This window comes from Bos javanicus, chromosome 15, assembly GCF_032452875.1.
Source record: "Bos javanicus breed banteng chromosome 15, ARS-OSU_banteng_1.0, whole genome shotgun sequence".
In the NCBI taxonomy this organism is placed as follows: Eukaryota; Metazoa; Chordata; class Mammalia; order Artiodactyla; family Bovidae; genus Bos; species Bos javanicus.
Genome location: NC_083882.1, coordinates 48,844,973 through 48,870,825, shown reverse-complemented (window position 1 = coordinate 48,870,825; position 25,853 = coordinate 48,844,973). Strand labels below are relative to the sequence as shown.

The 25,853-nt window shown below is 37.0% G+C and overlaps 2 protein-coding genes across 2 annotated transcripts; both read left to right on the top strand.

Moving 5' to 3' along the window:
• Positions 1-3,204: 3,204 nt before the first annotated feature.
• Positions 3,205-4,155, top strand: LOC133261295 (olfactory receptor 52A1). Its single transcript, XM_061439798.1, has one exon. The coding sequence runs from the start codon at positions 3,205-3,207 to the stop codon at positions 4,153-4,155; it is 951 nt and encodes a 316-aa protein (XP_061295782.1).
• Positions 4,156-15,436: 11,281 nt separating this feature from the next.
• LOC133261294 (olfactory receptor 52A1-like) lies at positions 15,437-16,622 on the top strand. The gene has a single exon (XM_061439797.1). It carries the CDS (start codon positions 15,684-15,686, stop codon positions 16,620-16,622), a length of 939 nt encoding a protein of 312 aa, XP_061295781.1. The 5' UTR covers positions 15,437-15,683.
• The last annotated feature ends 9,231 nt before the right edge of the window (positions 16,623-25,853 follow it).

Here is a 25,853-nt window from a genome sequence, read left to right as displayed (position 1 = left end):
ATCTCTGGCTCCTCTGTCTTTTCTAAAACCAGTTTGAACATCTGGAAGTTCACGGTTCATGTACTGCTGAAGCCTGGCTTGGAGAATTTTGAGCATTACTTTACTAGTGTGTGAGATGAGTGAAATTGTGCGGTGGTTTTAACATTCTTTGGCATTGCCTTTCTTTGGGATTGGAATGAAAACTGACCTTTTCCAGTCCTGTGGCCACTGCTGAGTTTCCCAAATTTGCTGGCATATTGAGTACAGCACTTTCACAGCATCATCTTTCAGGATTTGAAATAGTTCAACTGGTATTCCATCACCTCCACTAGCTTTGTTCATGGTGATGCTTCCTAAGGCCCACTTGACTTCACATTCCAGGATGTCTGGCTCCAGGTGAGTGGTCAAACCATCATGATTATCTGGGTCATGAAGATCTTTTTTGTATAGTTATATTGTGTATTCTTGTCACCTCTTCTTAATATCTTCTGCTTCTGTTAGGTCCATACTATTTCTGTCCTTTATTGTGCCCATTTTTGCATGAATTGTTCCCTTGATATCTCTAAGCTTCTTGAAGAGATCTCTATTCTTTCCCATTCTATTGTTTTCCTCTATTTCTTTGCATTGTTCACTTAGGGAGGCTTTTTTTTTTTTTAAATCTCTCCTTGCTATTCTTTGGAACTCTGCATTCAAACAGGTATATCTTTCCTTTTCTCTTTTGCTTTTTGCTTCTCTTCTTTTCACAGCTACCAAGATGGATGGGTCATGGTGGAGAGTTCTGACAAGCTGTGATCTACTAAAGAAGGGAAGAGTAAACCACTACAGTAGTCTTGCCTTGAGAACCCCATGAACAATAAGAAAAGGCAAAAAGATATGACACTGAAAGATTAACTCTGCTACTGGAGATCAATGGAGAAATAACTCCAGAAACAATGAAGAGATGGAGCCAAATCAAAAACAACACCCAATTGTGGATGTAACTGGTGATGAAGTAAAGTCTGATGCTGTTAGAGCAATATTGTGTAGGAACTTGGAATGTTATATTCATGAATAAAGGCAAATTAGAAATGGTCTAAGAGGAGATTTCAAGACTGAACATTGACATTTTAGGAATCAGCAAACTAAGATGGACTGGAATGGGTGAATTTAACTCAGATGACCATTATATCTACTACTGTGGGAAGGAATCCCTTAGAAGAAATGGAGTAGCCATCATAGTCAACAAAAGACCCAAAATGCAGTACTTGGATGCACCTCAAATATGACAGAATGATCTTTGTTCATTTTCAAGGCAAACCATTCAATATCACAGAATCCAAGTTTTGCCTAGACCAGTAATGCTGAACAAGCTGAAGTTGACCAATTCTATGAAGACTTATAAGACCTTCTGGAACTAACACCCCAAAAAGATGTCCTTTTCATTATAGGGGACTGGAATGCAAAAGTAGGAAGTCAAGAAACACCTGGAGTAGCAGGCAAATTTGGCCTTGGGATACAGAATGAAACAGGCCAAAGGCTAATAGAGTTTTTCCAAAAGAACCCACTGATCATGGCAAACACCCTCTTCCAACAACACAAGAGAAGACTCTACACATAGATATCACCAGATGGTCAATACTGAAATCAGATTGATTATATTCTTTGCAGCCAAAAATGGAGAAGTTTTATATAGTCAGCAAAAACAAGACCAGGAGCTGGCTGTGGCTCAAATCATAAACTCCTCTTTGCCAAATTCAGACTTAAATTGAAGAAAATAGGGAAAACCACTAGACCATTCAGGTATGATCTGAATCACATCCCTTACGATTATACAGTGGAAGTGACAAATCAATTAAAGAAATTAGATCTGATAGACAGAGTCCCTGAAGAACTACAGAGAGCAGTTCATGACATTGTACAGGAGGCAGTGATCAAGACCATCCCCAAGGAAAAGAAATTCAAAAAGACAAAATGGTTGCCTGAGGAAGCCTTACAAGTAGCTGTGAAAAGAAGAGAAACAAAAGGCAAAAACCCGAGTGAAGCCTCTATTCCAGTCAATTACCCATGTTCCTATATCCATCAGTCATTAAGAATGAGTCCTCATACCTACATATTTTGCTACTGTTGCCAATATTGCTTTCTTGAGTTCTCTTGACTCTAAACATTTTGTAATGACTATTACAGAATATATTTTATTTTAAGCAGAAAAATGAAGCATTTCAGCTATTAAATATAGGCAAAACAATTCAGTTTTACTAGAAACATAAAACAGTATCCAGAAACTTTGGTCCAGACTTACCAAATGTACACAGATTTGAATGATCTTTTCTAAAACTCTTCCTTCAAGTTCTTCTAAAAAGACATCTGGTTTTACACAGAGATAGATAATATATATCATCAATACATAGACAAATATATTTTGCTTTTAGGTGACGAGTGTTCCTATGTTTATTCTCTTTCTTAGAGAGCAACCTGCACTAATATATTGTCAGACTCTCGATGTCCAAACCAAATGGCTTTGACTGAGAGACAACTGAGAATAATAAGAATGCTGAAGCAATAAATGAAATGTGGAATATGAAGAGAATCATAAACTTCTGATTAAAACATAATTTCCGACCAAAATAAACAACTTTTTTGTTTTCACAGCTTTGAAGTGAAATGACAGACACATCAGCAGTTGAGTAAGCAGTCCTTGTGTGTTTTTGTGCGTAGGTACTAAGCCACCTCAGTCGTGTCTGACTTATTGCAACCCTATGGACTGTAGCCCACCAGGCTCCTCTGTCTCTGGGATTTTCCAAGCAAGAATACTGGAGTCAGTTGCCCTGTCCTTCTCCAGGGTCCTGTCCCAAGCCAGGGATTGAACCTGTGTCTCTTATGTTTCCTGCATTGGCAGGTGGGTTCTTTACCACTAGTGCCATCTGGGAACTCAGGTATTTCATTGGTTCTAATGCAGTTGCACTGTCATGCTGATACAATTTTTATGATGGTACAGGACTTATGCATGCCATTGTTAAAAACATGATGTGTCATTGCAGATCAATCTTTCTTTTACCTTTTATATAATATGGATGATATGATGTGATATTTTATATGATATTATATGAGGTGGATGATATGATCTGAGAGATCTACCAAAAACATACACACTCAATATGATGACTTTGGATGAAAATAAGAAGTAGAAGAGGAAGTAGCATGGACTGAGATATGTCTTTTGTTTGCATCATGAGACCCAAGGACACTATGTCCATTTACAACACCACAGTATTCATGCCTTCTGAGTTCACACTAATAGGGATCCCAGGCCTAGAGTCTATGCAGTGCTGGATTGGGATTCCATTTTGTGCCATGTATCTCATGGCTATGATTGGAAACTCCTTGCTTCTCATCATCATCAAATCAGAACACAGTCTCCGTCAGCCCATGTACATTTTTCTAGGCATGCTAGGAGTCACAGATATTGCTCTCAGCACAAGCATTGTGCCCAAGATGCTTGGAATCTTCTGGTTTCATGTAACAGAGATATATTTTGACTGTTGCCTGCTTCAAATGTGGCTCATCCACACATTTCAGGGCATAGAGTCAGGCATCTTGCTGGCCATGGCTCTGGACCGCTATGTAGCCATCTGTTATCCACTCAGACATGCTGCCATCTTCTCTCACCAGTTAGTCACTCAAATAGCAGCTATGGTAACACTCAGGGCTGCCGTTCTTGTAGCACCATGCCTAGTACTGATAAAGTTTCGATTACAATTTTACCATACAACAGTCATCTCTCATTCCTACTGTGAACATATGGCTGTTGTGAAACTGGCTGCAGAAAATATCAGGGTCAACAAAATCTATGGTTTGTTTGTGGCCTTCACTGTTGCTGGGCTTGACATTGTATTAATCACATTGTCCTACATACAGATATTCATCACAGTTTTTCGTTTGCCTCAGAAGGAGGCTAGGTTGAAAGCATTCAACACTTGTGTCGCTCACATCTGTGTCTTCCTCCAGTTCTACTCCCTTGGTTTCTTCTCCTTTTTTGCACATAGATTTGGTTCTCACATCCCTCCTTATATTCACATCCTCTTTTCTAGCACTTATCTGCTAGTCCCTCCATTTCTCAATCCACTTGTTTATGGTGCAAAGACCAAGCAGATCCGTGTCCATATGATAAAAATATTTTGTTCCAAAAATTTACTGTGAGAAAAACTTTTATGTTTACCTTTTTGTGAACAGGAACACTATTTCCCAACATGATAAAATAGCAGAGTCCTTGTTATTGGAAAAGTTTTTTCCAATAACAACTTTTGCTCAAGTTTTATATTTAATTTTTTTTCAATTTGCAAGTATGTTAGCTATTGCCCATTAGCCCATGACAGCAGTCAATAGGATTGTGGATCATAGATGGGTAATTAGAATGATAAGCATAAAGGAGGAAAATACTGAATGTTTCTCCTTTACATTTCTCAATTTTTTTTAGCACTTGCTTGAGTGTACTCTTGTAAACATCTAGCCGTGGAAAGATTCACAAATTGTGCATCTCTCAATGAATTTAGATATGCCCAAGGCTTAATGTTCTGCAGTATCCAAGTACTCAATAAATCTAGTTCTTGATTTTGTTTCTTGGTCATCTGGGTCTTCTTTTAAAAAAAATGGAGGAAGTATATGTTAACAGTTCTTATCAAAAACAAAACAAACAGAAATTATATCTCTATGTTTGTATGAGAAAATAAAGTCTAAAAATTTCAGTATATGCAGGGTCATACATAAAGTTATAGGCACAAAACTCATAAGCTGTAAGCTCATTAGCAGTAAAATTATTCATTTTAATTAATTCATCAAATGCTATCAAATTCTTAAGCCATTATAAATACTATGCTACAGAATAGTAGCATAGAGGTAAATTTGATGCAGTGATCAATTTTCATGAGTTTGTAAACTTTGTATCCTTTTTATTTCTTAGTGAACAAGAGGGAAACAGAGACATGGTAATGAGAGAGAAGTGGTAATAGCATGCATAAATTAATCTCCAGATTTTGTAGGAAATTAAATATCTAGAGGACAAGAGTGTCAGTCTCACTTTTTTGAGAAATGTCCAATCTTCATGGTAATTTTTTGAATCTGACTCCCTTGGGTCCAGGTGTGGAAAATCACAACTGTCTGCTCTCTCAAGAGCAGGGAATAAGGAAGCTCCAGGACAAATCATGAATGCCATCACTCTCTCAAGCGCTGAGATTTGAGCAGGAAATGGGAAAATACTAGGCGGTAGAGATGGTAGTCAGTAGCAGCAATAGAGACAAATACAATTTATAAACCATGTCAACTATTCATAACTTAGGAATACTTAGTGACTTTTTTCTTCAACTTTAGGTTTTAATACAACTCTGGGACAACAGGAAAAAGAAATCTAAGTATATTCTCCTCTCTGTGAAATAGATACTAAAATCAACCTTAAATTTATGGACTAAAGTTTTTATCCTATCATAGCAAAGGAGGTTTTAGCAATCTGGGGGACTATTCCAGAACAGTTTTTAGTTAACAATAAGGGAAAGTGCACATTTGGGTATATAATTTGATAATATCAATTAAAATTTAAAATGAGTAGAACCTTCAGTGCCAGGCAACATGGAAGACTATAAAATCAAATGTTGAAAATTGTTACAACTAAATGGGAGAGATTTGGGGAAAAAATATTGTTTTTAAATTAATATTTCTGTAATCTGTGAAGTTTTTAAAATAAGGTACAAGAATAAAATGTTGCATACTAAATATGAGTATCATAATGGCTAAATACAAAATGAGGTGAGTTTTTCTGGTATAGTAAGGGGAAATTTAAGCAAAAAATGATTAGAAAAAATGGCATGTGATATTGTTTTCAACCCTAAATTGTAAAACTTTGAGAATTAAGAAATGATTCTTAGATGTCTTACAATATACTTCTTTAGCATTCATAATTTCCTTTATACCATCTGAAACAAGTAATTATAAACCTTTTGAATATACAATTCCCAAGAATAAAATTACCTACCAAAATATACACTCTTATAAACTATTTACTCATGACTTCACAACTGCTGGACTTTATCAGACTTTAAATCTTTAGCAGTCTGAGGGATGAAAAGATGAAATTTCATTGTTGATTAAACTTTTATTCTCCTATTAATAAGTTTGGGCATGTTTTGCTGTTTACTGAATGGGCAGTATAATGGGGGGCAATAAAAAGTGGGGGTTGTACCACACACCAATGTACACCTTATCTTTGACAAAGGAGGCAAGAATATACAATGGAGAAAAGACAATTTCTTTAACAAGTGGTGCTGGGAAACTCCTAGAGGCAAACATAGGCAAAACACTCTCTGACATAAATCACAGCAGGATCCTCTATGACCCACCTCCTGAGTAATGGAAATAAAAGCAAAAATAAACAAATGGGACCTAATTAAACTTAAAAGCTTTTGCACAATGAAGGAAATTATAAGCAAATTGAAAAGACAGCCTTCAGAATGGGAGAAAATAATAGCAAATGAAGCAACAGACAAAGAATTAATCTCAAAAATATACAAGCAGCTCATGCAGCTCAATACCAGAAAAATAAATAATGAATCAAAAATTGGGCCAAAGAACTAAACAGATATTTCTCCAAAAAAGATATATGGATGGCTAACAAACACATGAAAAGATGCTCAACATCACTCATTATCAGAGAAATGCAAATCAAAGCCACCATGAGTTATCATCTCACACCAGTCAGAATGGCTGCCATCAAAAAATCTACACACAATAAATGCTGGAGAGGGTGTGGAAAAAAGAGAACCCTCTTACACTGTTGGTGGGAATGCAAACTAGTATAGCCACTATGGAGAACAGTGTGGAGATTCCTTTAAAAAAACTGGAAATAGAACTGCCATCAGTTCAGTTCAGTTACTCAGTCATGTCCGACTCTTTGTGACCCCATGAATTGCAGGATGCCAGGCCTCCCTGTTCATCACCAACTCCGAGTTCACTCAGACTCACGTCCATTGAGTCATTGATGCCACCCAGCTATCTCATCCTCTGTCGTGGCCCTTCTCCTCCTGCCCCCAATCCCTTCCAGCATCAGAGTCTTTTCCAAGGAGCCGACTCTTCACATGAGGTGGCCAAAGTACTGGAGTTTCAGCTTTAGCATCAGTCCTTCCAAAGAACACCCAGGACTGATCTTTAGAATGGCCATGCTACCTAGCAATCCCACTATTGGGCATACACACCAAGGATACCAGAATTGAAAGAGACCCATGCACTCCAGTGTTCATCACAGCACTGTTTACAATAGCTAGGATGTGGAAGCAACCTAGATGTCTATCAGCAGATGAATGGATAAGAAAGCTGTGGTACATATACACAATGGAATATTACTCAGCTATTAAAAAGAACACATTTGAATCAGTTCTAATGAGGTGGATGAAACTGGAACCTATGATACAGAGTGAAGTAAGTCAGAGAGAAAAACACCAATACAGTATATTAACGCATATATATGGAATTTAGAAAGACGGTAACAATGACCCTATATGCGAGACAGCAAAAGAGACACAGATAGAAAGAACAGACTTTTGTACTCTGTGGGAGAAGGCGAGGGTGGGATGGTTTGAGAGAATAGCACTGAAACATGTATATGACCATATGTGAAATAGATCACCAGTCCAGGTTTGATGCATGAGACAGGGCACTCAGGACTGGGGCCCTGGGACGACCCTGAGGGATGGGATGGGGAAGGACGTGGGAGGGGTTTCAAGATGGGGGACACACGTACACTCATGGTTGATTTATGTCAATGTATGGCAAAAACCACGACAATATTGTAAAGAATTAGCCTCCAATTAAAATTAATTATTTTTTTTAAAAATGCCAAGATTGTGGCATCCAGTCCCATCAGTTCATGGCAAATAGAAGGGGAAAAAGTGGAAGCAGTGACAGATTTTCTTTTCTTTAGCTCTAAAATCACTGTGAATGGTGACTGCAGCCATGAAATTAGAAGACCATTGCTTCTTGGCAGGAAAGCTATGACAAACCTAGACAGTGTATTAAAAACCAAAGACATTGCCAACAAAGTTCCATATAGTTAAGGCTATGGTTTTCCAGTAGTCATGTATGGATGTGAGAGCCTGACAACAAAGGCAGAGTGTCAAAGAATTGGTGCTTTTAAACTGTAGTGCTGGAGAAGACTCTTGAGAGTCCTCTGGAAAGCAAGAAGATCAAACCAGTCAATTTTAAAGGAAATCAACACTGAATAATCTTTGGAAGGACTGAAACTGAAGCTGAAATTCCAATACTTGGGCCACCTTATGTGAACAGTTGACTGATTGGAAAAGACCTTGATGGTGGGAAAGATTGAAGGCAGAAGGAGAAGAGGGCAACAGAGGATGAGATGGTGGGATGGCTTCACCAATTCAATGGATATGAACTTGGGCAAACTCTGGGAGATGGTGAGGGACAGGGAGGCCTGGCGTGCTGCAGTCCATGGGTTTGCAAAGAATCAGACACAACTTGGTCACTGAACAACAAAACAACTTTTATTTGAACAAGTACACATTGATACCTCTTCCTTATTAAAAATAATATTCTGTGGCCTATTCATGTTGATGTATGGTAAAAATCATCACAATATTGTAAAGTAATTATTCTCCAATTAAAATGAATAAATTAACTTAAAAAAAAAGAGTGGGGATTCTAGAGCAGTAGTCTTCAACCATATTCACTCTAATACTCCTTAAATTTTTAAAACCAATTATGTATCAATTATTATATTTTAATGTTGACATCTAACATTTTTCACCTTAACTCTAAATAGATTTAAAATATATTATTTTACAATATTTTATTGCAATGTGATTTCAATACATTTCTGCTAAGTCTTTGGATCTGCAATATATCTTTTCTGTGTAAAAATGATAAATGTGTACCAATTTTACAAAAATCAGTTCTCATTGTTTAAATCAGATTGACATTGTTAGAAAAAGTCCAAATTTATTCTTTAAGTCAAACATGTTACTACGCCCTCCACATTTATGTTTACTTTTAATTCATAGAAAGAAGCAAAGAAGAGAATAAGAATGAGGAGAAGAGGGAAAAGAGGGTGGGGTGTGAGGGAAAGAAGGAAAGAAGGCTAAAAGGAGGTTAGTTCAAGAGCAGAGCTCTGCTGAAAGTCTGATACTCTCTACCAGAACTTTCCTAACCCTGCCATCAGAGAAGAGAGACATATTCTTGAAATAGTCTCCTGGCACAGAGAGAACATGATGTCAAAATTATGCTTTTCATCTAAATCTGAAATAATTAAAATACTTATTGGGGCAGAAATATTACAGAAACAAAAGAGACTAAATATGAAACAGTAGAGACTAGTGAAGACCGAGCAATGGAAGAGACTTTTCCCTGTACAAAAAAGGCAGAAGCTATGCAGTTCCAGCCAATTCTTTTTTTTTTAAACCATTTATCATTTATTTATTATTATTATTATTTTTACTTTACAATATTGTATTGGTTTTGCCATACATCAACGTGAATCCACCACACGTATACACGTGTTCCCCATCCTGAACCCCCCTCCCACCTCCCTCCCCTCAAGAATAAAAGTCTTATGTTAATGTATTTTCAAACAGAACTACATATTTAAAATTTTACACCATTAAGAACAATACTGATCTGATTATTTGAGTAAATGTCTCACATACATTAACATTTGTATTCTTCTTGTATAAATACTAAGCATGGAAATGCTAGGGCATTTGTTATGTGCAAGATTAACTTTTAAAACAAATTTCAAACTGCTCTCACTAATGGCCATACAATTTTATGCTCTCATCAGCTGTGTATGAGAGTTCTGGATGTTCCTCATTATCACCAATGATTGGCAATATCAATCTTTAAATCTTGATCTATTGTAGTTGATGAGTAATTACATCTGATCATAATTTTAATTTGCATCCTCTAAAAGATAAAGATGCTGTGGTTCTTTTCATGTGCTTAAATGCCATATGTGTATTTTTGTGTGCCTATGTTAAGTAATTTAAAAATCTCTGTGATGTACTTTTAGAAATATTCCTAAATATTTCTTAATACTTCTGGGCTTCCCTGGTGGCCCAGTGATAAATAATCCACCTGCCAATGCAGGAGGACTGGTTTGATCCCTGGGTGGGGAAGATCCCCTGGAGAAGGAAATGGCAATCCACCCCAGGATTCTTGTTTGGAAAATACCATGGACAGAGGAGCCTGGTGAGCCATAGTCCATGGAGTCACAAAGATTTGGGCATGACTGAGCACAGCACAGCTATCTAGTAAGGATGCATTTCTGGGTTTATGTGTATTTTATTAATTAGTTTTCTATCTCTAGCTTCTTCAATTGCGATAATAATTGTAACTTTACACTATGCTCTCTTCTGTATTACAATACCATCTCATGAGGGGCAAAAATTTGAAGAGTTATTAAATAAAGCCATTTTACCCTAATCTTTTTAATTGTTGTGAATGTTTAAACATATCCTGGATTTAAAGAAAAAAATGACTATCTATGTATTTTGCTTCCCTGGTAGATCATATGGTAAAGAATCTGCCTGTAATGCAGGAGATGCAGGTTCAATCCCTGGGTTGGGAAGATCCCCTGGAGAAGGAAATGGCAACCTACTCCGGTATTCTTGCCTGGAGAATTCCATGGACAGGGGAGCCTGATGGGCTACAGTCCATGGGGTCACAAAGAGTCGGACACGACTGAGTGACTAATACCTTCACACTCACGTATTTTGCAAATATTGCCTCCCAGTCTCTGGTTTTATTTTACTCTTTCTATAGCATGCTAGGGCTTCCCTGGTAGCTCAGAGGGTAAAGCATCTGCCAGCAATGCAGGAGACCTGGGCTTGATCCCTGGCTCAGGAAGATCCCCTGAAGAAGGGCATGTCAACCCACTCCTGTATTCTTGCCTGGAAAATCCCATGGACGGAGAAGCGTGGTAGGCTACAATCCATAATGTTGCAAAGAGTTGGACATGACTGAGCAACTTCACTTTCACTTTTCATGGCATATTTTTAATTTTCATGAAGTCTAATATTAATCAGCCTATACTCTTGTTTTATGTTTTTTGGTCTTTTCTAAGAAACCGTTGCCTAAATGATCACAAAAATGCTGTTTACTCCTAGCAATTGTATAATTTTAGATCTTACATTTAGGTTTATAATCAATTTCAAGTTATTATTATTTGTTAAGAAAAAAATTAATTTTTTAAAATGACTACCCTGTTGTTTAAACATTATTTGTATAAAGTACTATTTTCCATTGAATTATCTCAGCATCATTTTTGAGACTCAATTGATTTTTTAATATAGGGATTAATAACAACTTCATAATTTATGGATTTTGGCACTTTAGCAGATTTTGGAGATTCAAGTCACTCAATGACTAGCTTTTTTAAAATAAGAAATGGACAGAAAATAGGTCTTAAGTCTTACTCTGCTGAGGGCCTAGTTTGCAAGATTGATGGATGCTTCATAATGAATACATACCCACAATTTTGGTAAAAAAGTTAAAATTTATGGCACTCTGTATTAAAGAATATTGAATTACTTTTAAAAAGTAAACAAGAAAAAAGAGAAGAAAGTGAAAGCCAACAAACATAAGGATTGGCAGGCATGAATGTATTTCCAAATGTTAAAATAAAGAAAAAACTTGTTATCCTTCTGGGAGTAAAATTAACTGGGGACAGTTTTTCAAAGAATATTCAGCATGAACTGAAATCTGGATAAGATATGCTAGCCTTCTCTAATGGGAACGGAGTGAAGAAAATGAAAAAAATTGTGTGCAATATTGTTCTAGTAGATGACATATTGGAGATAACAGAATTCTTTTGAGTAGATAAAATAACTGTTGTATTTGTATAGCTTGAACATCAGGACCCAGGAAAGAACTTTTGGAGTCACCAAAATTTAAACACAATTATTAGACGAGAATAGATGGGACACAAAATGGTAAATTAGGAAATAAAAAATAGGCTGAAGAGAAGTATAGTTGTCAGTAAAATCTCTGAATCAGTTGCCTTCAACATGAGTCAGTATAATGTTTTCATTCTCCTTCACAGAAGAATTTCTGGAAAGAGAATTTAGATCTTTCACTTTTCATCACTATCTCTCATTCACCCTGAAATCCACTGTCAGTACTTTCCTCCAGCCCACAGAAAAGATTCGTCCTAAATTTGCCAACATATCCAAATTACATCAAGTATATCTAAAGGTTAATTACATATAATAAAGTCTAGAAACTGGGTGAAATACGTCAAAGAGAAAGGTATCATATGCATAAGACTTTCTAAGAATGTATTACTTGCACACATGATAAAAGTTATACTAATTCATCTCTCTGCATTTCCAAAAATTTTAAGAAATACTTTTTTTCATTAACAGAACATGAAATGATTCCTTCATATATCTGACACACATAACAACTTCTTTTGAAGGAAGAGATGAGCAACAGAAGGGAAGTTATAAATAGAGGGGTGGAAAAAATAAAGTCATGTGTGCAACCAGTTACTCATAACTCCAACTGGTAGGATTTAGAAATGTCCACTACAATTGGTCACTCTGAGAAATTCACCAAAAACAAATTTACTGAATGTACAAAAATAGTCTCAATAAAATACAAATCAAAGGAGTGAGACTGCAGGAAATAAGTGCATAATAAAAGAACATTATGGATACAGATTTTTCTTCCCAAATTGTCTGATTGAAAGGGAGTATTCCAGGTTATTTACTTAAGTAGAATTCATTAGCAAAGAAACATGTCTATAATAGTAGTAGACTTTATGTTTGCTTTTTCCTTTGAGAAATGAGGAAGGCAGAAAAAGAACTCTGCTTATTAAATGAACACTGGTGTATATAAATATCTCTTATTTAGAATTTTATGCAAAAGATAAAAAAGACCAAGGAGGTATCTGTAAGTTGTAGTAATAATTTCAGGGATATTAAGTGTGGATGAACCCAAGAGGACATAACTAAAATTTGGTGGGTCCCTTGTGGTTTAACTGGTGGCTAATAAAGCCCTCATTTTATGTTTATAAATCCTCTTCCTCCACACATTTATTAGAGAATGTTAAACTAATGTTTAGCAGCTTTCTTCTTCAATTCAAGCTGAATAAATTGATGCTATGCCTCCAAGTAATACAGATATTGCCTTTTGTTTTATTAGAGAATGAATGCAAAAACATGATCTCAGACAAACTTACAAAAGATGGAATATGTCTATTACAGAGACAAGAGAAAAAACATGAAAGTCTGTCCCAGAGATATCTACTCATCGCAGATGGCCCCAGCACCAAATGGATTCGTGTTCCTGACATTGACTGTGTGCTGTTACAGGGAGTCCAGATAGAATGAAGAGGGACTTAGAACACATAACACACAGGAATAAGCAGAGTCAGTGTGTTATAAATGTTGAGAGATGTCAATATGAAGAACTGACAATACTTTTCAGATATCTGGTAAAAGCAGAATGGGCACTCAACAATTAACAAGTAAGTCTCACTGTTCCCAAGTTTACCTCTGTAATGTTTCATTGTCAGCTTTTTCAACAGTAGTCACTTCATCCATTCAACTCTGCACTCAATCATGTACTTCCCACCTGCCAATCCACTATCTGTAATTATCAGATCATGCTCAAATATTGCTCCTACTTCTTCAGAAAGTTAAATACTGTGGATTTCCATTCTCATTCTGAATACGTTTTAGAAAGAACAACTTGACTATTGTTAGAGTTAAGTATGCATGGATTGATATACGATTAGTCATTGAGGAGCAAACCTATGGATATCCAGTTGTTTATTTTAATGACTAGTCTATCATAAATCTATGTTAACTGATACAAGCGATAGCATTAAAATGACCTCTTGAGTCTTCCATTTGTGGTTTGGCAGCAGGAACCACAGCTGCTTCCTGCATTACTGCCCCATTTGTTGACATTCTGTGTAGGGTTAACTGATCATGAGTTTACTTACATGAAGCAACTTTATTGGAGAACCTATGAAGGAATGAAAAAAACCTAACCCTATTTCCACAAACTTACAAACATTTCTCTAATGTTCAGTTTGATAAGTTTTTGATTAAAAATATGCAGTGCTTAACAGGAAATAATTTTGATCAGGTTCAGTTCAGCTCAGTTGCTCAGTCGTGTCTGACTCTTTGATCAGGTTATCAAATTTGATATAATGGGTAAGATCCAAAGTTTAAAAAAAAAAACCATTTGTCAGTGAATTGAGTAATGATTACATTTTTTCACTTGTTCTAAATTTCTCTTCTTAAACATTTCTGAAATCCTGAGGTGAGCTTTCTGTCTCCTGTGTGTAGTTCTATATTTGACATCTTTTAAGAAGCATGGGAGAAGGCAATGGCACCCCACTCCAGTACTGTCGCCCAGAAAATCCCATGGATGGAGGAGCCTGGTAGGCTGCAGTCCATGGGGTCACTAAGAGTCAGACAGGACTGAGCAACTTCACTTTCCACTTTCATGCATTGGAGAAGGAAATGGCACCCCACTCCAGTGTTCTTGCCTGGAGAATCCCATGGACGGAGAAGCCTGGTAGGCTGCAGTCCATGGGGTCGCACAGAGTCAGACATGACTGAAGTGACTTAGCAGCAGCAACAGCAAGGAGCATATCCTTCCATCCCGTCATTTTCTATTGAATTTTTATGCCTGAGCTCAGAAAAAACGGTTCAAGTGTTTCAGGCTATCTATTTTAAATGAAAAATCAATGAGCTTAAATTAGTCAAATCTCATGCTAATGACAGCTCTGAAAGGTTTTAACTCAAAAGAGAAGACTCTATTAAATTTACATTTACCCATGTTCTTATATCCTTAGACCATTAAGAATGAGTCCTCTTACCTCTCTATTCAGTTGCTACTGTATTTCTTATCTCCTAAAGGTCCACTCTACTTATTTTGTATGTGTATTCAGTAATGTATTTTATTCATTTTAAATACAAAATCTTAGTTATTTCAGCTGTTGGAAATATAGGCAAATCTAATGCAGTTTTACTAGAAATGTAAAAAGGTGGCAAGAAACTTTGGATTTGAGTGATCTTTTCTACAAATCTCCCTTCACCTTCCTCTGAAAGATATCTAGTCTTCAATAGAAATATATAATATAGATCACTACATAAACAAATATATTTTTATTTCAGGTGACAAGCTTATCTAGGTCTATTCTCTTTTTTGGATAGCATTCTGCACTAATAATGGTCAAGTCTGAGTTTTTGCCAGTCCAAACTCACTGTTTTAGACTGAGAAACGACTGAGAATAACAGAATACTAAAGCAGAAATTGGAATGTGGAATATGGAGCGAATTATCAATTTCTGCCTAAAATCTAGCTGCCAGCAAAATAAACAAGCATACTGTTTTTGTCCACAGGTCTGAAGTGAAATAACAGATGAGTCAGTAGTTGATCCCCTTACTCGGAAATTTGACTGGTTCTATCTAATGCAGTGGAAAATCACATTTTTAAGGCTTGTCTGTCTTTAGATGTCTGTCTTTAAAAAATGATGTATCATTATGGATCTTTATTTTACCTCCTATATTTGAATGAGGCAGATGACATGATCTTAGTGTTCTAGCAAAAATCATGCATTCAATATTGTGACTTTGGATGAAAATAGGAATTAAAAGAGGAAGCAGCACTGACTGAGATATTCTTTTGTTTGCATCAGGAGACCCTAGGACACTATGTCCATTTCCAACATCACAGTCTTCATGCCCTCTGTGTTGACACTGATAGGAATCCCAGGCCTAGAGTCTGTGCAATGTTGGATTGGGGTTCCATTCTGTATTATGTATCTCATTGCTATGATCGGAAATTCTTTGCTTCTGATCATCATCAAATCAGAGCCCAGCCTCCATGAGCCCATGTACATTTTCCTAGGCATGCTAGGGGTAACGGATATTGCACTTCTTACCAGTGTTGTGCCCAAGATGCTTGGAATCTTCTGGTTTCACATACCAGAGATATATTTCAACTCCTGCTTGCTTCAAATGTGGCTCATTCACACATTTCAGGGCATAGAGTCAGGCATCTTGCTGGCCATGGCCCTGGACCGCTATGTAGCAGTCTGTTATCCACTCAGACATGCTGCCATCTTCACTCCCCACCTCATTTCTCAAATAGCAAGTGTGGTAACACTCAGAGCTGCCCTTCTTGTAGCCCCTTGCCTAGTACTGATAAAATTCCGATTGCAATTTTACCACAAAACAGTCATCTCCCACTCCTACTGTGAGCATATGGCCATTGTGAAACTGGCTGCAGGAAATATCCAGGTCAACAAAATCTATGGTTTATTTGTGGCTTTCAACATTGCAGTGTTTGATCTCTCTTTCATTACATTGTCCTATATACAGATATTTATCACAGTTTTTCGTTTGCCCCAGAAGGAAGCTAGGTTGAAAGCATTCAACACTTGTATCGCTCACATCTGTGTCTTCCTCCAGTTCTACTTTCTTGCCTTCTTCTCCTTCTTCGCACATAGGTTTGGTTCTCACATCCCCACTTTTATCCATATTCTCATTTCTAGCATTTACTTGCTGGTCCCTCCATTTCTCAATCCATTTATCTATGGTGCAAAGATGAAGCAGATCCGTATCCAAATGGTAAAAATGTTCCATTCGTAAAATTTACCATAAATAATACTTTGTTGTTTTACTTTTTGTGAATGGTAATGGTATTTCACAATATAATAAAACAACATGCTATTTGAGATTCTTGAGTTTTCTGTTTGTTATATTTGTTGTTGTTTTTAATCTGCCAGCATGTTAGATGGTTTTAGGATCCTATTAGCACATGTCAGTTCTCTGTTAATAGGATTATGGACTCTACCTCGGTAGTGAGAGTAAGAATCATAAAAGAGGGGAATTGTGTAAAGGAACATCTTTCCCTTTACTTGCAGATATGGTGATATAATGAACAATTCAGAAAGGGGCTTCTAGGTGCAAGTAATGTATTCTCTTCTTCAACTGGGTTGTTATGTATTTTTGCCTACTTTGTGAAAAATTATTTAAGCTGTACAATATATTTCTATACATATGTTAGACTTCAACACAAAGTTTTAAAATATTAAGTCAATGAATTGTCAGAAATAAAACAAAACAAAGGAGAAAATGTATCAAGTCAAAGAAATTACTATAGGTTAAAGAAGTCTAAAAGGACATGAATATTAAATGCACTGTGTATCTGAATTGGATTTGGGGCAAGAAAATAAAGGTATAGAAGTCTTTGAACTATTTTCAAACTTGGAATATGGAATACTACTTAGGCTGTAATGTCTTTAGTGCTAAATGTTCTGATAATGGCTATACTACTATAGTTATGCAATAGATTACCCTTTTCCTAGGGAAATATATAACAAAATAGTTAGCTGTAAAGGAATATTATGTCTCTAATTTACTCGAAAACACTTCAGAAAAATAATCTATCCAATTATCTACCTATCAATCCATCTATCTAGTCATTTGTTGAGTGATAAAGCAAAATTGGGCAAAGTAAAAAATCATTTGTGACCCTGGGTACATTGTATAAAGGAGTTCACTGTACTATTCTTGAAAAATATTGCACATCAGGATAAATTGTATTTTTATCAAGTACTTTTGAAAAGTATTCTCAATTGAGAAATGGTTACCATTATTTACTCATTCAACCAAGCCAAGAACATCATTGGCTTTTGCTATTGTCCTCAGTTCTATAAAATGTACAGGTCTCAGTGATTATTTCTAAAATAAATTCTCAGATAAATTGCCTTCTCTCTATTGTGTGTGTGAGTGTGTTCAGTTGTGTCTGACTCTTTGCAATCCCCTAGACTGTGGTCTACTAGTTTCCTCTGTCCATGGAATTCTCCAGGCAAGCATATAGGATTGGGTAGCCATTTCCTCCTCCAAGGGATCATCTTATTCCTGTTTTCAACCTTACATAAGAGCCTATGAAGAAGAAAATAATATTTTTCATCTTTTATTTCCTGGTATTTTTCATACAAATGCTCTGGATTTTTCAACAGAAAGTACTTGATGAATCTGTATCTTATTCCTGATCTTATGCATATCAATATGTGTAGTTTTTTTTATATTCTGAGTGCTCTCCTGCTTTTAGAACTTAGGCATTTCCTTTAAGGAATTTAGACCATTTTCCTTTCTGTCTCTATCCCTTCTAATAGCTCTCATAGCATGTATCACAACATTTTCTCTGTATGTAACTTCTTTTTTCATATAGATCTCATATGTAATTTATATGTATACTCCTGACCTACACATATATGAAACATTTTAAATATGAACAAATACATATTGCTGAAGATTTAGAAAATGAATGCACAAAAATTCTACCACAACTTTCATAATGAGAATTTATTTTCACAATAGGATAATCTGGATGGTTTCCTAAAGAAGACAAAGCCTTCTCAGGTGGCACAATGGTAAAAAATTCCCCTGACAGTGCAGGAGACACAAGAAATGCAGGTTCAATCCCTAGGTCAGGGAGATTCCCTGGAGTAGGAAATATCGACCCACTCCAGTATTATTTCCAGGAAAATTCCATAGACAGAGGAGCCAGGCAGTCTACAGTCCAAGGAGTTGCAAAAAGTTGGACCTGAATGAATGACTAAGCAGGCATGCACTAAAAAACATGTGGAAGAAGAGGTGTTTAATAATTTAATAATTAAGTTAATTATTTAATAATTAATAATATTTTCATAGTTGTAGAATAATTATTCCTACTCTTAAATTATCTTTAATTTCTACACTTTATTTTTAGAACAGTTTAAGTTTTACCAAAAAAATAGGTAAAAAGTCAGAATTCCCATATAACCTTTCTTCCCTGAATAAATATTTAATAATTACATTTGAGCTTAGCTGCCTTTTTGATCATCAGTTCATGTCACCACATTTATTTGGTATATCCTAAATTTAAAAACATGCATCTAGTAATTTTTCTAGTATGTTCTTTCTATAAATATACTGACACAAATTTTTTTTTAATTCATTGAGATGCAATTCACATACCATGTAACTCACCCTTTAAAGAGTACAAGTCTCTGGTTTTTGATATGTTCAAAAAATTGCACAACCGAGATCTATCAGAAGATGGCAGAGGAATAGGACGGGGAGAACACTTTCTCCCCCACAAATTCATCAAAAGAACATTTAAACACCGAGTAAATTCCACAAAACAACTTCTGAATGCCAGCAGAGGACATCAGCACCCAGAAAAGCAACACATTGTCTTCAAAAGGAGGTAGGAAAAAATATAAAAGACCAAAAAAGAGACAAAACAGGGAGGGACGGAGTTCCATCCCGGGAAGGGAGTCTTAAACAGAGAGAAGTTTCCAAACACCAGGAAACATTCTCACTGCCGAGTCTGTGCCGAGCCTTGGAAGCACAGAGGGCAACATAACAGGGAGGAAAAATAAACAATTAAAACCCACAGATTACAAGCCCTACAGTAACTCCCCCAGCGGAGAAGCAGCGCAGTCGCCTGCATCTGCGATTAGCAAGCGAGGGCTGGGCAGGGAGGCGCAGTGCGGGCTGCATGGCTTAGAGTAAGGATCTGGCGTGAATACCCCGAGCGCTACCTGAGAGAAATAATTTGGGCTAACAAACCAGACTGTGGGATATCTACCATGCGAAAAGCCAGCCCTAGCCTAAGACACCGCCAGGCCTGCACACAGAACAAAGTAAAGTTGCAGGATATAAAGTCAAAACACAGAAATCCCTTGCATTCCTATACACTAACAATGAGAAAATAGAGAGAGAAATTAAGGAAACAATTCCATTCACCACTGCAATGAAAAGAATAAAATACTTAGGAATATGTGTACCTAAAGAAACTAAAGACCTATATATAGAAAACTATAAAACACTGGTGAAAGAAATCAAAGAGGACACTAATAGATGGAGAAATATACCATGTTCATGGATTGGAAGAATCAATATCGTGAAAATGAGTATACTACCCAAAGCAATTTATAGATTCAATGCAATCCCTATCAAGCTACCAACGGTATTCTTCACAGAGCTTGAACAAATAATTTCACAATTTGTATGGAAATACAAAAAACCTCGAATAGCCAAAGCTATCTTGAGAAAGAAGAATGGAACTGGAGGAATCAACCTGCCTGACTTCAGGCTCTACTACAAAGCCACAGTCATCAAGACAGTATGGTACTGGCACAAAGACAGAAATATAGATCAATGGAACAAAATAGAAAGCCCAGAGATAAATCCACGCACATATGGACACCTTATCTTTGACAAAGGAGGCAAGAATATACAATGGAGAAAAGACAATCTCTTTAACAAGTGGTGCTGGGAAAACTGGTCACCCACTTGTAAAAGAATGAAACTAAAGCACTTTCTAACACCATACACAAAAATAAACTCAAAATGGATTAAAGATCTCAATGTAAGACCAGAAACTATAAAACTCCTAGAGGAGAACATAGGCAAAACACTCTCTGACATACATCACAGCAGGATCCTCTATGACCCACCTCCCAGAATATTGGAAATAAAAGCAAAAATAAACAAATGGGACCTAATTAAACTTAAAAGCTTATGCACAACAAAGGAAACTATAAGCAAAGTGAAAAGACAGCCTTCAGAATGGGAGAAAATAATAGCAAATGAAGCAACTGACAAACAACTAATCTCAAAAATATACAAGCAACTCCTACAGCTCAACTCCAGAAAAATAAATGACCCAATCAAAAAATGGGCCAAAGAACTAAATAGACATTTCTCCAAAGAAGACATACAGATGGCTAACAAACACATGAAAATATGCTCAACATCACTCATTATCAGAGAAATGCAAATCAAAACCACTATGAGGTACCATTTCACACCAGTCAGAATGGCTGTGATCCAAAAGTCTACAAGCAATAAATGCTGGAGAGGGTGCAGAGAAAAGGGAACCCTCTTACACTGTTGGTGGGAATGCATACTAGTACAGCCACTATGGAGAACAGTGTGGAGATTCCTTAAAAAACTGGAAATAGAACTGCCTTATGATCCAACAATCCCACTGCTGGGCATACACACTGAGGAAACACACTGAGAATTGAAAGACACACGTGTACCCCAATGTTCATCGCAGCACTGTTTATAATAGCCAGGACATGGAAGCAGCCTAGATGCCCATCAGCAGATGAATGGATAAGAAAGCTGTGGTACATATACACAATGGAGTATTACTCAGCCATTAAAAAGAATACATTTGAATCAGTTCTAATGAGGTGGGTGAAACTGGAACCTGTTATACAGAGTGAAGTAAGCCAGAAAGAAAAACACCAATACAGTATACTAATGCATATATATGGAATTTAGAAAGATGGTAACAATAACCCTGTATACGAGACAGCAAAAGAGACACTGATGTATAGAATAGTCTTTTGGACTCTGTGGGAGAGGGAGAGGGTGGGATGATTTGGGAGAACGGCATTGAAATATGTATAACATCATATATGAAACAAGTGGCCAGTCCAGGTTCGATGCACGATAATGGATGCTTGGGGCTGGTGCACTGGGATGACCCAGAGGGATGGTATGGGGAGGGAGGTGGGAGGAGGGTTCAGGATGGGGAACACGTGTATACCTGTGGCAGATTCATTTTGATATATGTCAAAACTAATACAATATTGTGAAGTTAAATAAAATAAAATTTAAAAAAAAAATTGCACAACCAACACTACTATCAAATTCTAGAACATTTTCACCATCCCAATAAAGATATTCCACTCCCCTTAGCAGGTACTTATTCTCCTGCCCCATTACAGGGCAACCATAATTGACTTTTTGTGTCTGTGCTTTCACTACCTTGGACATCTCATATAAGTGGAATGAAACAATATTTGGCTTTGTATGTCTGGCTCTCTTCTTAGAAAGAAAGAATAATGAATAAGGTAAAATAAGAAATAAAGATAAGAAAGATGTCTACCTATCAATTAATGTACAGTTCTATCAAGATAATTAAATATAAGAAAGAAAGACTAATGAACTAAGAGAACACTTAGAATAATGTTCTCAAGGTTTCTTTGGGTTGTACATAAACAAGCATGTCATTTACCTTTATGCTTAAATGATATTCTATTGTATGATGTACCTGAATATGCTCTTAGACCAAGTAAGCAGATATCTGGCCAAATAAGCTTTTTCATGATACTTTTCTCTCTGAATGGTAAGGATCACCATCTTCATTTAGACAATTCTACAAACACTATAGGCATGTTCAGACCCTTCTCATTTTTATTTTTATTTTTCATATTTCATTTAATCATATTTCTACTAATTTGATGAGTTTTATTAGCCATCTTGTAGTAAAGCTATTTGACTTCAATTTCTAACTGGTTATGTTTTTAAATTGTTCTCTCTCTCTCTCTTTTTTTTTTTTTAACATTGGGAAATAAGTGCCTTTTCTGAAAATTTACTGTTTCCTAATTTATTTCATTCATTCATAGCATACATTCCTATTAAAAATGCTTTGGAAAATTTCTTATTGATATTTGAACTTATAATAAATTTATCAACACTTATAATAAATGTATCAACAAAACAAAAACAAAACAAAAAAAACCCTGGTTTTTGATAAGGATCAAAAACTGCTGACTTTGCATCCCCTATTATCCTCTATGTGTAACTTAGGGTATATAAGCCCCTGTTAAAAATAAAGCTATGGGCCTTGCTCACCAATGCTTGGTCTCCCCATGTCATTCTTCCCTTTAACTTCCAGCTGAGTCTCCATCTGGAGCATGGATATCCTCTGTGACCATTTATTTGCCTGGGCTTCTAAGACCCACTCGAGAAGGTGTCTAAGGTGGGGCACCTTCCACTATTTGAGAGGGCGCCTGCGGCCTCCGTGGTCAGAGCTAACCTGGTGTCACAGGTTATATTGATTTTCGGCGTAAACCAAGCTACTCAGCCTCTTTTCTCCACTGAATTTTCCTACTGAGCTATCCTCATTCTATTACTCTTTATATCTCTAATTAGCATATAAATAGTCGCCTAGGCCGTCTCTCCTTCAAATATCCTGGGTCAGCAGGGGCTGGACCCCAGCAGAGAAGGAAATGGCAACCCACTCCAGTGTTCTTGCCTGGAGAATCCCAGGGACGGGGGAGCCTGGTAAGCTGCCATCTATGGGGTCCTACAGAGTCGGACACGACTGAAGTAACTTAGCAGCAGCAACAGCAGCAACCCAATGATACAGGACAAAACCAGTGTGACTGCAAGTATGGTCATCTGGTAATCCAGGGTTATTAGCCACTCTCTTTTGTTCTTTACAGTGAATCAAAGTTTATTCTTTTCTCTTCTTGATCAGATCAGTCACTCAGTCGTGTCTGACTTTTGCGACCCCACGAATCGCAGCATGCCAGGCCTCCCTTCCCATCACCAACTCTCGGAGTTTACTGAGACTCACATCCATAGAGTCAGTGGTGCCATCCAGCCATCTCATCCTCTGTCGTCCCCTTCTTCTCTTGCCCCCAATCCCTCCCACCAACAGAGTCTTTTCCAATGAGTCAACTCTTCACATGAGGTGGCCAAAGTACTGGAGTTACAGCTTTAGCATCATTCCTTCCAAAGAACACCGAGGACCAATCTCCTTTAGAATGGACTGGTTGGATCTCCTTGCAGTCCAAGGGACTCTCAAAGAGTCTTCTCCAACACCACAGTTCAAAAGCATCAATTCTTCAGCACTCAGCTTTCTTCACAGTCCAACTCTCACAACCATACATGACCACTGGAAAAACCATAACCTTGACTAGATGGACCTTTGTTGGCAAAGTAGTGTCTCTGCTTTTCAATATGCTATCTAGGTTGATCATAACTTTTCTTCCAAGGAGTAATCGTCTTTTAATTCCATGGCTGCAATCACCATCTGCAGTGATTTTGGAGCCCAGAAAAATAAAATCTGACACGTTTCCATTGTTTTCCCATCTATTTCCCATGAAGTGATGGGACCAGATGTCATGATCTTCATTTTCTGAATGTTGAGCTTTAAGCCAACTTTTCCACTCTCCACTTTCTCTTTCATCAAGAGGCTTTTGAGTTCCTCTTTACTTTCTGCCATAAGGGTGGTGTCATCCGCATATCTGAGGTTATTGATATTTCTCCAGGCAATCTTTATTCCAGCTTGTGCTTCTTCCAGCCCAGCGTTTCTCATGATATACTCTGCATATAAGTTAAATAAGCAGGGGGACAATATACAGCCTTGACGTACTCCTTTTCCTATTTGGAACAAGTCTGCTGTTCCATGTCCAGTTCCAACTGTTGCTTCCTGATCCTCATATAGGTTTCCCAAGAGACAGGTCATGTGGTCTGGTATTCCCATCTCTTTCAGAATTTTCCACAGTTTATTGTGATCCACACAGTCAAAGGCTTTGGCATACTCAATAAAGCAGAAATAGATGATGTTTTTCTGGGAATCTTTTGCTTTTTTGATGATCCAGCAGATGTTGGCAATTTGATCTCTGGTTCCTCTGCCTTTTCTAAAACCAGCTTGAACATCTGGAAGTTCACCATTCACGTATTGCTGAAGCCTGGCTTGGAGAATTTTGAGCATTACTTTACTAGCGTGTGAGATGAGTGAAACTGTATGGTAGTTTGAGCCTTCTTTGGCATTGCCTTTCTTTGGGATTGGAATGAAAACTGACCTTTTCCAGTCCTGTGGCCCCTGCTGAGTATTCCAAATTTGCTGGCATATTGAGTGCAGCACTTTCAAAGCATCACCTTTCATGATTTGAAATAGCTCCACTGGAATTTCATCACCTTCACTAGCTTTGTTCGTAGTGATGATTTCTAAGGCCCACTTGACTTCACATTCCAGGATGTCTGGCTCTAAGTGAGATAATCACACTATGGTGAGTATCTTGTCATGAAGATCTTTTTTGTATAGTTGTTCTGTGTTTTCTTGCCACCTCTTCTTAATATCTTCTGCTTCTGTTAGGTCCGTACCATTTCTGTCCTTTATCGAGCCCATCTTTGCATGAATTGTTCCCTTGGTATCTCTAATTTTCTTGAAGAGATCTCTAGTCTTTCCCATTCTGTTGTTTTCCTGTATTTCTTTGCATTGGTCACTGAGGAAGGCTTTCTTATCTCTTCTTGCTATTCTTTGGACCTCTGCATTCGGATGCTTATATCTTTCCTTTTCTCCTTTGCTTTTTACTGCTCTTCTTTTCACAGCTATTGTAAGGCCTCCCCAGACAGCCATTTTGCTTTTTTGCATTTCTTTTCCATGGGGATGGTCTTGATCCCAGTCTCCTGTACAATGTTACGAACCTCAGTCATTAGTTCATCAGGCACTCTATCTATCAGATCTAGTCCCTTAAATCTATTTCTCACTTCCACTGTATAATCATAAGGGATTTGATTTAGGTCATACCTGAATGGTCTAGTGGTTTTCTCTCCTTTCTTCAATTTAAGTCTGAATTTGGCAATAAGGAGCTCATGATCTGAGCCACAATCAGCTCCTGGTCTTGTTTTTGCTGACTGTATAGAGCTTCTCCATCTTTGGCTGCAAAGAATGTAATCAAAATGATTTTACTGTTGACCATCTGGTGATGTCCATGTGTAGAGTCTTCTCTTGTGTTGTTGAAAGAAAGTGTTTGCTATGACCAGTGCATTAACCTTACATATAGCAAATGCCCCAGCATTCCCATTCCTAGTATTTCTGCAAGAAGAATAAGAATTTTAGCATATGCTAGAGATTTATTCAAATAATCATATCATTATTATTCTTAATAGCCTAAAATTTTACCTATGTAGTTTTATTTGAAAACACTTTAACACAGGACTTTTTTTTCCTGAAAGCTAAGAATTGGATAGAACAGCAAAGTTTCTGCCTTTTTTGTACGGGAAAAACTCTTC